The sequence below is a fragment of the Anomaloglossus baeobatrachus genome, chromosome 7 (assembly GCF_048569485.1).
Source record: "Anomaloglossus baeobatrachus isolate aAnoBae1 chromosome 7, aAnoBae1.hap1, whole genome shotgun sequence".
In the NCBI taxonomy this organism is placed as follows: Eukaryota; Metazoa; Chordata; class Amphibia; order Anura; family Aromobatidae; genus Anomaloglossus; species Anomaloglossus baeobatrachus.
In genome coordinates, this window is record NC_134359.1 from 197079315 (window position 1) to 197092662 (window position 13348).

At 44.3% G+C, this 13348-nt stretch overlaps 1 protein-coding gene across 3 annotated transcripts in view; it reads left to right on the forward strand.

The window, feature by feature from the left end:
• Positions 1-3086, forward strand: part of MYO1B (myosin IB) — a 362240-nt gene extending 359154 nt beyond the window's left edge. For all 3 annotated transcript variants that reach the window (XM_075317858.1, XM_075317859.1, XM_075317861.1), the window contains one exon: positions 1868-3086. In XM_075317858.1, the coding sequence (XP_075173973.1) occupies positions 1868-1991 (124 nt within the window). In that variant the 3' untranslated portion in view covers positions 1992-3086. The remainder of the gene's footprint in view (positions 1-1867) is intronic.
• The last annotated feature ends 10262 nt before the right edge of the window (positions 3087-13348 follow it).

The following is a 13348-nucleotide window of genomic DNA, read 5'->3' on the forward strand; positions in this document are numbered from 1 at the left end:
TCTTCTGGCGCTGTATCCAACTCTTCCAGCTGCCCTGATGCCGGGTGGCTCACTGGGTAATAATGGGGTTAGGGCTAGCTGTATATTATCAGCTGGCCCTAAGCCCGAAATTCATGGTGTCATGCCAATATTAGGCATGGCTACCATGAATTTCTAGTAAAGATAAAAAACCCACAACACACAGAAAAATATTTTTATTAGAAATAAAACACAACACAATTAGTGACTCCATATTTATTGAAATAAAGCACCCCGTCCGCAGTAATCCTGGGTCAGGGTCCCGCGCCGTCCAAACCGGATCCAATATCATCTGATCGGTTTACTGGAAGGCAAAGAGATCAGATGATGTGTCAGCTTCAAGTGCCTGAATCACATCACACATCAGCTGATTGTATAAAAGCCATTTATACAATCAGCAGATGCATCGGTGCAAAAAAAAAAAATACTCACTCATGTGCTGATTACCCGCAGCTCCTGGGGCGGAGTCTGATCCCGTCCGATCGCTGCAGCAGCTGCCGGTAATCAGGGATGAAGTCTCCTGATGGCATCCGCTGATAGGTTAAACCGGCCGGCCGCTGGCGTCACCCCAAGACTTACGATCAGCTGATGCGTCAGGTGACTGCATCAGGTGATCCATCGCCAGGTCCTGCATCCTGCAGGCATACGTGGAGACTGCACACACCCGGAGCGGCGGTACTGGGAGGAGATGGGAGCGGGCATGGCACCGGGAGTCTGCAGACAGGTGAGTATGACTTTTTCTTTTTCTACTGTTCACTTTTGTTTTCGCAGCCGCTTCCACCTCCTGCCCGTACATGACGCCGCACGGCAGCTGACATGCACAGCACGGGAGGTGGAAGCGGCGGTGACAGTACCGGGAGGATTCACGCTTCTGTATTTACTGACAGAAGGAATCCTCTTCCTGTACATGTCCCTTTACTACCCACCTCCTGCGTTTATAGCTGCATTTTTGGTCTTAGAAACGCACCAAAACGCACCTATTTGCGTTTCTCATTGCGTCTTTCAACATCCCATTGCACTCAATGGATGAAAAGCGCAGTGAAAAACGCGGGAATAATTGACATGCTGCGTTTTTGTGGCACCACAAAAACGCAGCTGAAAAAAAACGCTGTGTGCAGACAGCAAAAATGAAAACTCATAGACTTTGTTGGGGAAGCAAAGTCATGCAGTTTTCTGAGCAAAAACGCACCCGAAAACTGCGCAAAAACGCCGCGAAAAACGCACTGTGTGAACTTACCCTAATCCTACACTGAAAACGGATCCAGTAATTGGTTAAAATGGATCAGTTGAAAATAGATCACAAAAGAACCTCATTTTTTACAGATCTCTTAGCATTCTAAAATTGATTCTTTGTAAAATGGTTTTTCCCTTTGCTATCCATTTCTATCTATTTCTAATGAATCTGTTCGGTCAAAGTGCACATCTGTGGTGTTCTGAGCAGTGAACATCACAAGATCTTTTAACTGAAAGCACAATTGATGCATCATGAATGGATCCGTTTTCCATACACTTCTTTTAAGCAGGAGGAAATGAGCTTTATTCCTGTTGGTAGCCAAAGGCTTACAGTCATTAAAACTGCACCGAACACAACCGTGTCCGTGCTCTGTGTATAGTGAGCAGCAGCCTTACTCACACCCCCGGCACTGACTGACAGCCTGCTCGGCATTTCACAAGTACAGATGGCTGTACAGAACAGTTCAAATCTGGCTGTCAGTCCCCTTTATCGGCACTCTGGAACCCAAGTTGATTCCAAACTACATTGGTAACCTACTCGTAGACTGCTCACTCGTAGCGTAATTGACAAAGGTTTCTAACTTATATGTTCTCTTATCTGTCTTTGTTTTTATAGGTTCTTAGTGCAGTTCAAGCAGGACAAAGTATGTGTGAAATTTATCCAAGGGACCCAGAAGAATGGCAACATTCCCACATGCAAGCGGAAAAACAATCGCCTTCTGGAAGTGGCTGTACCCTAATGGCACAGTCGTTACTCTATGGACATTTTCAGTTGTAACAGTGCAATCATTAGAGACGGGGGTTTGAGCTTTTTATTAATATTTTGGATTGTGCCAAGAGAGGTTGAATATGTGCCTTCAGTTTGAACAATCTAGTTACCTTAGAAACATTTTAAATTTTTCAGCTTTGACATAATTCATCTTTTTAAGCAGTTGTTTTATTCCTTACAGTTAATCAAACCAGAATGTTTCTTACCAGATACAAAGTTAACTGCAGTCTATCAAACTGAGCCTGTAATTCTTGTTCTTTTTAAAAGTACCTGTATCTAGTCATTGTGCCATATAAAACATGCTGCTTTTGGAATCCGCTGGTTCTGCTCAAGGTCTTAGCAGAGTCCAAAGGTTGATGAAAATGTACAACTAGCCGCTAAAGGGGTTGGCCACTGTATATTTTACTAAATGTGCTTCTAACCTCACTTACTGTAATGTATTCATTGTTACAAAGCGCAGACTGTACCGTTTTCCTCTTCCAACATGGCCACTTATAGAGGAGCACAAGTCCAGCCCCATCAATCAGCAGGATGGCTGCTTTGGATGGGCTGAAAATCAGGTCTGGCCAATGTCCCTCCATCAATGGCTATAGTGGGACTGGAACGCAGTCCAGTCAGTGATGAGGACTGGGCTGGATAAGAGACGCCAATGCAAATCAAGACTTGGCGGAGTCCAATGTGGAGTGGAGCACAATTGTGGAAAACTGAGGCCAGCTACTTTAAATGCAACAAGTTTGTACAAAAGTTTGGATGATGCAATAATTCTGAAGTTGTAATTTTAAGCAAATTTTACCTATATTTTAGACCTCTGGTATCAAACAAAACGGGAGACTTTGTATATAGTTCGGATATTAGACAGATTTTCTTTTTTATTTGCATCAAACCAATATGGCTTATTATTGACTTATTGTACCTTAGTTGCCAGTTTTGGGCATGTCCTTGTCATGAAAGGAGCGTGGTTTACATAAATCACTTCTAAAAGTAGGTGTTTGCATCCAGTTAGGGCAAAATTAAACTCTCATATTTTACCAATTATAGCATTAAAGGGAACCTGTCAGCAGAAATGTCCCCTAAAACCTAACAGATTCCCCCTCTGCAGCTCCTGGGCTGCATTCTAGAAAGGTCCCTGTTATTATAGTGCCCCCTTTCTGACCGAAAAAAAGTGTTTATAAAGTTGTACCTTTTTGGCTTCTGATTCTGTAAATCCGTCACGGGGGCGGGCTGCCTGATGGCCGTTATTCTGCCCCCTGGTCCTGTATGCCGCCCCCATCGCTGATTTCAATACTTCTGGACGCCGCCCACTGCTCCAGCCATCCCCGCGCATGCCCAGTGCCCATCTCTCGGGGATGAGCACTGTGCCCAGCGTCACCGCTGGTGACGTGCACGCAGGGTTAAGATTATGGGCGGTGCTGTGATGTTTATTCCTAAGCAACCGCCCATAATCGCGGGACCGCGCTTTCCCCCTCGGCCTGCTTCTTTCTGCGCAAGCGCGCTGCTGCTGACCTCACTTCGCCTCCTTCCCATCTTGCCCCGAGGCAGGAAATAGATGGGAAGAGCGCGGAGCAGTGACTACACCGAAAGCGCGGTCCCGCGATTATGGGCGGTTGCTTAGGAATAAACATCACAGCACCGCCCATAATCTTAACCTTGCGTGCACGTCACCAGCGGTGACGCTGGGCACAGTGCTCATCCCCGAGAGATGGGCACTGGGCATGCGCGGGGATGGCTGGAGCAGTGGGCGGCGTCCAGAAGTATTGAAATCAGCGATGGGGGCGGCATACAGGACCAGGGGGCAGAATAACGGCCATCAGGCAGCCCGCCCCCGTGACGGATTTACAGAATCAGAAGCCAAAAAGGTACAACTTTATAAACACTTTTTTTCGGTCAGAAAGTGGGCACAATCATAACAGGGACCTTTATAGAATGCAGCCCAGGAGCTGCAGAGGGGGAATCTGTTAGGTTTTAGGGGACATTTCTGCTGACAGGTTCCCTTTAAGGACATTGTCTACATTATTTGCCAAAGAAATGGTAAGTATGAAGGAAAATGATACTCGTCCAAAGGCGAGTAATCCAATATAGGACGTTCTAGTGTCCCCAAATGTTGATATATGTTCTTCATGGGATCAACGAAAAGCATGACGTCAAGTATTATGAAAAATAGGTTACATTATCTATTACAGTGGCTTGTAGAGCTGCCATACTAATCAGCCAGAGCTAAACATACAGGTAGTAGTCTCCATTGTATTTGAATGGAGTTCTTCAAAACATGAAGAGTAATGATGCGTATCACTGTATCATTTGTGAGGTTACTAATCGGATGAGAAATCATTTAATAATATTTTGATATTGATACTGAGATTGATACTGGTCTAAACGTAGGTAATAGGCGCACACTTGCATAGCCTTGCAGGACGTGTTCTGGCGGGTCACAGGTAAGGCACTCAGTAAGGTGACCCTAGGCCTCTAGTCACAGTATATAGGCTAGCCTCCAGGCATTTAGAGAAATTAATTGGATATGAAGTCAGAAGGGATTATCTCTGTGTATTGTGATGAATCCTATTTAATGTGCAATAATCATTCACTTTGGTATTTATGTTTCACAATTCTGTGTAATGAAATACTTGTGTAAGTATATTGCAATGACAGACTCGTAATTGGTGTTGATTGTGAAAAATCTGTTTCTGTAAATGGCAGCCAGTTTCCTATAGGAGACTAAAAGGTACAGAGGAGAAATTCTGGCAGTCATTCTTATGATCCTGTTACATTTTCTCATTATTATGCTGCTCTCGTTACCTGTTTTAAGCCCTTTTTATTTTTTTTTAATTAGCCATGACTCTATAGAAGCTGCACACAAATGCCCTCTCCTCTAGATCTGCATTATAACGCATTCTCTGTAATTTACTGCAATTAATCTTTTATAAACTGAAGATAAGACCTGAAATGCCTTGCTGTGTGCTGGTTTTTACTCTTGTATTATTCTAACTGTTCTCTAGTGAAATTATAGGGAACCCGTCATCCGGATTTTATACCCAAACTAATGACATGTAGGGAAAAGCGCTGGAAGCTGAAATATTCTCACCTTGCTTGCAGAAATCTGTTTTGCTGCTTTAGAGAAATACGTTGTTAGGCTATGTGCCCACGTTGCATTTTTTATGTTCTTTTTTGCACATAAAACGTATGTTTTGGCAGCAAGAAAGTAGCTGAAAAAACACACATTTTTTACTGCGTTTGCGCATTTTTTCACTTGCGTTTTTGTGCTTTTTTTTTTAATCATGGCAATCACGGGGGTTCAGGCGCTACACCCCTGTGATCGTAACCGGGTCTCTTCCTGATTTACAGGCGGGACCCGGCTCTCACAGCCTGGAGAGGTCCCTGCGCCGCTTCCAGTAATTTAACCCCCTGAATGCTGTGATCAATGCGATCAGAGCATTCAGGAGGTAGGGAGAGGGATCGCTTACCTCTCCCTGGCGATCGGGTCCCTGTCATGCAATCACAGGGACCCAATCGCTGCCATAGTAACCGAGGTTCATCACCATGATGACCCCAGGTTACTGAGCCACAGAGAGCCTCATACACCATGTCGGATGCATAGTGTGTGAGGCAAAGGGCTGTGATATAATCCACTGTAGTGATAAAGCACAGCAGGGGATTATAGAAACGCAGAAACAATTGACATGCTGCTTCTTTTTTCAGCAACAATATCTGAGAGGAAAAAAGAAGCCGTATGTGCACAGCAAGTCACGATTCTCATAGACTTTGCTGGGATGCATTTTTCCCTGCAGTATTGATTAAAATATGCAAGGAAAAATGCATGAAGAAACGTGGAAAAAACACTACATGTGCACATAGCCTTAAAGTCTTATGCAGATGAGTCATAATGTAATGATATTTATTAATAATAATAATATTTATTCAATTATATAGCGCTATTGATTCCACAGCGCTTTATGTTCATTGGCAACACTGTCCCCATTAGGGCTCATAATCTAAATTCCCTATCAGGAAACCCATTCAAACACAGGGAGAACATACAAACTCCTTGCAGCTGTTCTCCTTGGTGGGATTAGAACCCAGGACCCTAGCGCTGCAAGACTGCAGTGCTAAACACTGAGCCACCGTGCCGCCTAGTGCGAGAGATGTTGTTCGTCGTTGGCAGGGTGTCAAACGTAGCAATATGTCTGCTGCGTTCCAAACTACGAACAATATTTTGAAACTGAACGACGTGTCAACGATCAACGATTTTCACCCTATTTGCGATCGTTTGGAGTCGCACGTAGGTGTCACACGAAATGACGTCACTAACGATGACGGAAGTGCGTCATGAAAACCGTGACCCCCGACGACATATCATCAGATAAATCATAGCATGTAAAGCGGCCTTTAGGCTAGGGTCACACAAGCATATGTTCTCTCATGCGAGAGAATCGGCCTGATTATGCGAATGACAATCTGATCAAGCTCTGATGGTTGTCACTGCCTCATAGTTTAACATTGGGCCAAGTACGATCCAACAAAACATCAGATAGCACTCGGCCATGTTATGCGCTCTTGTGAACGAGCCCTTATAGCACCTTTACATACACGTCATTAGTTTGGGGTATAAAATACTGATGACAGGTTCCCTTTAAAGCACGTGCAGATGTGTTGCATTTTCTAAAACATTTCCATCCAGATTTTCTGATGGAAACGTCCTAGTAAATTACAGTATCAACTAAAGCCTGCTTTACACGTTACAATTTATTGTGCGATCGCACCCGCCCACATCGTTTGTGCGGCACGGGCAATTTCTTGTCCATGTCACACAATGTTGTAACCCCCCGTCACACGCACTTACCTTCCAAACGACCTCGCTGTGAGCGGCGAACATCCACTTCCTGAAGGGGGAGGGACGTTCGGCCTCACAGCGACGTCACATAGCGGCCGGCCAATTGAAGCGGAGGGGCAGAGATGAGCGGGTCGTAAACATCCCGCCCACCTCCTTCCTTCAGCATTGCCGGCGGCCGCAGGTAAGCTGCAGTTCATCGTTCCCGGGGTGTCACACGGAGCGATGTGGGCTGCCTCGGGAACAATGAACAACAGGGCGTTCGATTTTTAGAAAATGAGCGACGTGTCAACAATGAATGAGAAGGTGAGTATTTCTGCTCGTTCATAGCTGTCACACGCTACGATATCACTAACTATGCCGGATGTGCATCACTTACGACGTGACCCCGCCGACATCTCATTAGATATATCGTAGTGTGTAAAGCCCGCTTTAGAAATTGATATTTTTTTTTAGAATTGACCTGTAGCTTGGGTTTTCTCTTGTTTATATCTTGTATTTTTTGGGTTTGTTTGCAGATTTTCCCAATAAAACTGAATAGGGTGGCTTATATCTGCAGCCAAAACGAAACATTGTGGATTTTGTTGCTGATGAGTCTTCTGGTCTTAGCAGGCCTTTTATGATCGATGACAGTCTTTATGCATCATTACGGTCTCTTGTGAGGATGGTCTGCACCATGTGACAATTAAAAGCTGGAACTGTCACATGTGATGGGACATCACCACAGGAGGCTAGGGTGTGCTAATCTACAGGGTGTGATATAAGTATGGATACACCCTGATAAAATGGAAGTGGTTGCTGATATCACCTTACTCATTTTTAACGTAGCTTTATTCATTATCGAGTTATTGACACGTTTGTGACATGGAGCAACGACAGTAACCCACTAAAGGATGTGCTCAAAGTGCTGCCCATTGCGTTGAATTGACACACCGAGAGCAATACCGCAGGTACAGTATCCAGGATGTGGGGCACCTGAAACAACGCATACAGGAGGCCTGTGGCAGCATGTCTTCTGCGGGATTGCTCCCGGTGTGTCAAGAGTGGGAGAAGAGATTTGCGTTGACAATTCAACACAATGGGCAGCACTTTGTGCACATCCTTTAGTCGGTTACTGTCGTTGTTCCAAGTCACAAACGTGTCAATAACTCGATAATGAATAAAGCTACATTAAAAATGAGCACACGATTATTTTTCTTGTGCAATTCTCTGTGTTTGATGTGTCACATGACCCCCTTCCCATTGAAAAAATTAAAGTTGAATTCAACATGGCGGCTTTGCAGATAGCCACCATGGGCGTCACCCGGACTCAACTGTTTGCCCCTCCCATGTACTAATATGCCACAAACTGTAAGGTGATATCAGCAACCACTTCCATTTTATCAGGGTGTATTTATACTTATGGGCCCACCCTGTAGTACCAGAGGAGTCCCCAGCAGGGGTATTTTCTTTTTAAAAAAAAAAAGACATGACCAGTCTGCGAGAAGCATGATCTGCAAAGACCCCCATGTATACCTGCGGACTTGCTGCATCAAATCTACAATGTGTGAACATGCCCTCATGCTAAAACAAGACCATGGATTCTGTGTTATATTGCAGCATTTAAAGCACCAATCTAGAGGTTTTTGGTTTTTTATAGTGCTGGAGTGGTGCTTTTAATCTAAGCGCCTTGTTCCCAGTCTTATACTTACCCTCTTACCTGCTGCCTTCCCCTTTTATCACTGTCGCTCCGGTCCTGCGGATCCATCTTATGACTGTCTGAAAGTCAGAAGCTACGTCACAAGCTGTCAATGCAACACTATGAGAGCCAGAATGAGTCCAGAACGAGGCTCTCCTAGACTTACATTGAGATGTGACTTCCAGCACGCTCCATGAAGCACTGGAACTTCCAACAGATCACAAACTATCTGACACTGATAGGAGTGAGGGGGATAACAGATGGAGATGCTGAAAGGTGAGCATAAGACCAGGGGCAATCATTATGCACTAATGATTTATATATTGATATCTAAAGTACAACCATATGCAGTAGGCCTCTAACCAGTGATAGGGCAATTCCAGGTCTGTATCAGAAAAAAAAATTATCTCTGACCTCTAAAAATATGAATCCATTCAAGGTTTTTGACTTAAAAATCTCAAAAATCCTCCGCTAAAAAATAGATCTAGACTTTAGGTCTCATTCCGATGTCATTAGTTTTTCTCATATGCTAAAAACAGTCTTTCCATCAGTGTTTTGTCAGTGTTTCCATTTTTACCATGTTTTCCATCAATTTTCTCCATTACCAAACAAAACAAGTGGTTTCTTAAGCTTCTACTATCAAACATGAAAAACAAACAGCTCTGCGATGGCATATACACTACTCATAAAAGTTAGGGATATTTGGCTTTCGGGTGAAATCTATATAAAACATAAAAAGTTCACGCTTCAGTGATATTTTACCTTGAAAGTGGGGCATTTAAGTAGACGCATGCAATGGTGATTTCCTCATCTCAAACTATTTATTGAAACAAAAGCCAACAACAGTGGTGGTGGGAATACCCCCAAAAATGTCAATGTCTCAATAACTTGTCATGTGGCCTTGATCATCAGTTATAACTTCACAACGACGTATCATGCTGCCTGCTGGCTGAGCCATGGCATCACACTCTTCTTGAAGAGTGGCTTTCAGGTCATTGAGGTTCTTCGGTACAGCATTATGAGCCTCTACACGACGACTCAGCAGATCTCATAGGTTTTCTATGGGATTGAACCCTGGAGTAGTTGCAGGACCCTCCATCTGAGGTACCCCAGTCTCCAGCAGCTATTACCTAATGATGCAACCTTGATGATCTGGAGCACCGTCGTCCATGAAGCTGAAATTAGGCCTAGAAGTGGGTTTCACCTAAGTGGTGATATCAATATCTTACCCTGGACACTGAAAATGGGCATCATCCATTGATGAGATGCAAATGCGTTGCACCGCAACTTACTCAGGCCATCAGAAGTGGTTGGGCTTTATGCCATCTAGACAGTCATTGGAGCACAAACTGCGCTCACTCTAAGTAGACGTAATTCATATCATTTAGATACGTGGTAGAGTACGCTTCACTACAGCCTCTCCTGGGTACCGCCTACCGGAAATGGGCATCCATATAGTGGCGTGAATGATTTAAGCGCCATTTTTAACACGCCGTGGTTGAGCACACGGAGCATTGACCCCACCAGCTATGTGTGAATGTACCCGCCTCTTATGGATCTCCTGTTGAACCCTACCATATTTTCATAAGAGGGAAATGCATTAAGAAAGGGGAGCTGATTAATTTACCAGTGCCATCATGTCTGTGCTGTTCATTTGAAAAGCTAAGTATTTAGCAGGCCTTTTTTTCATTTTTATTTCATTTTATTTTATTATTGTATAAATATTAAGCTCAAGGCAGGGATTAAGGGACATTTTAGAGTCCGCCTTTGTTGAGTGGTGGCGCCATATCGACTGTAATGGTACCGACCGTCACGTTCAGGTTGGGTTAATAATTGGGGAACAGACAACTTATTTTGGCTCCCCTTCCCTTCTAACCCCCTATTCATGTCATTGTTTTATCCCATTCTCCTGCTATTGCCCACTATCTTGCACTAATATTTACCTTATTGCACTACAATTCACCTTAATTATACATTAACTTTTAATGAATTGAATAAAATGTTGTTTTTCTAATTTATTATTTAAGGATATTTGATCTGCAAGTTCTTTTTTTCATTCTTGCCCTCTATATTGTGAATATCCGTGAAACAGGTTTTTGCTACTTCCATCTAAGAGCAGCATAATGTAGGGGCAGAGACCATGAGTTCAGCTCTGTATCAATTACTGAGCTGCTTGCTGTAGTTTTGGTTAAATAACTGTTTTCTGTTGCAGATCTAGCACTTCTTTGAATGGCGATCTCTGTACAACCACAACCACACCATTGATTGGCAGCTTATGCACAATGTATATAGAGCGCTACCAATTAGTGGTAGGGTTATACAGAGCTCATGAGTATGGAGGACTACATGGCAGCAGGTTTACTAGTTCTATAAGACAATCTCCTGCTGATAAAACAGCGATAATTCAAAACTACATGCAGCCCAGTAAGTGACACATCACTGGAATCAGAGTTTTGTCGCCATGCTGCACTCAGAATTGGCAGTAAAATCCTGGTGACCAATTCTCTTTAAATTAGTTGTGCAGTAAAAACACATCATCCCCTATCCATTGAATAGATGATAAACTGCTGACTGGTGGGTACCTGCTCCTATCAGCAGAATGAAAACATTTTATCTTTCAAGTATTTTATAGCATTTTATCAATACAAACAAAAGTTATATTACGTATAGAGCTTAAGTATTTTATTCAGATCAATTTACATTGAATTATAAAAAAAATGAGCAATAACATAAGACAGCAGAACCATAAAATAAACTGGAACAAAACATATGGTGCAAAAAGAAAAAAAAGCAGGTGGATGGAGGGAGGGAGCAAGTTGATTAAGGGAGGTAAAGGACACCCAGAAAATGAGAAGGACGAAATAGATCAATTATGAGTTCCAGATGTTGAAAAGTTTTGCCTAACTGTTGTTCAAGACACATGCAAGTTGTTCCACAAATACAATGCACCCCTCATTACCCCTCCCCACACACACACAATACAATGCACCCCCATTACCCTTCCCCCCACACACAATACAATGCACCCTCCATTACCCCCTCCCCAGACATAATACAATCACCCCCTACACACACAAATTACACTACCCCATCACTACTCCTCTGCCTGTCAGAAAGCTGTGTTCCTTCACAAATGTTCCCCGATATGTGTCCTTAGCCCCACCCCACTCATCCCCATTAATTAAACCTGTCTCTTCGGCTCCTCCATGGAGCGCTTACCCCTGGCTGATGTATCCTGTGTAGCGCCCGAAGCACTGTGATGACGTCAGCAAGTTGCTGATCTCATCACATTGCTGCACGTTGGGGGCGGGGCCCAGTCCCGGCACACTGTTCAAATGTATTTACGTCTGAAAGACGGCATGCACACACTGCTGAGGAGAGCGGCAGTGACTGCAGATACAGTGGCCCACTACAGGTACCGGCCCACTACAGGGACCGGCCCATCTGGCATTTGCCAGAATTGCCCCATGGTCAGTCCGGGCCTGGGGCTGGGCACTGTTAGCCAACAGGCAGCCACCTGGGGGAGGAGCTAGTAGCTTGGGGGGGTGTGGGTAGACAGCGGAACGAGAGTAGGAAAAGAAGAGAGAAGAAGGAGGGTGGTTGAAAGGATTCGGGAGTGAGCAGTCGTAAGGAATAGAGAGAGTTGACAGAACAGGTGTCAAGACAGACAAAGGAAACTGGAAAGAAAAAGTGAGGAGTAAGAAAGCCGGCGGAGTAGTAGTAAAGACACCGCCAGTACCTGAGGGGAAACATCAGCCACTCAGGGGAGAAAGTAGCTGGAGAGTGGGGGATCAAGCTCCAGGGACAGTGGAATTCCTGTGGGGGTGGAAATCCAGGGCTCCCAGTACTTTGCACGCACATGGTGCAGATCCCAGAACAGACCGGGACTTCAAGTCATCTGTTAACTCTGCCAGGCGGGTGGGTTTCCAGAACTCATCTGCCACCACTAACGTCTGAGGCATCATCAACAAAGGGAGGACCGGGACATATTCCCTTAAATAGTTCAAGCGGCGGCCATACCATTCCTGGCCGCGCACCGCGAGTGGCGTAGTCGGACTATAATTTTATATTTTCCTTTTATTTAAAACTGATCGACGGTGCCCCCGGATCCGGGACCCCTCGAGCCACGGATCACCCGGATCCGAGCAGCTCGGCTGCCCCGGGGCGTGACGCATACAAAATATCACCTTTAGAGACATACACATACATAATTGGTAGGATAAACAGAGACAGTATATGCTATCTGTGCAGGAACCATGTACAAGCACATGACGACTTTGTATGCGGATTTCATCACATTGGCGTTTATGGAAGATTCCATGGACCATTCATTATTCCAGGAAGCTCTGTCCCACGTACCTATCAAGTCAACCCTTCATCTATATACAGTGGGGAAAATAGGTATTTGATACACTGCTGATTTTGCAAGGTTTCCCACCTGGAAAGAATGGAAAGGTCTGTAATTATTATCGTAGGTAATTTCAACTGTGACAGACAGAATGCCCCAAAAAATCCAAAATATCACATTGTATGATTTTTAAATAATTAATTTGCATTTTATTGCATGAAATAAGTATTTGATCACTTATCAACCAGCAAGAATTCTGGCTCTCACAGACATGTTAATTAAAAGAAAAAGAGGGTGCGCTCCTGTGTAAAATCTAATGATAACTTATTACGTGTGCAGTGTGATGGTCACACTCACCTGATCCTGTTGTACGTCAGGTACAACACTGGGGAGACAGCCGAAGGGAGGTCCACGGTGTACCGCTATGGCATCAGCGGGGATCTCGTCCTTTCCAGCCCGCAGTATTTCCAGCTCAGGCTG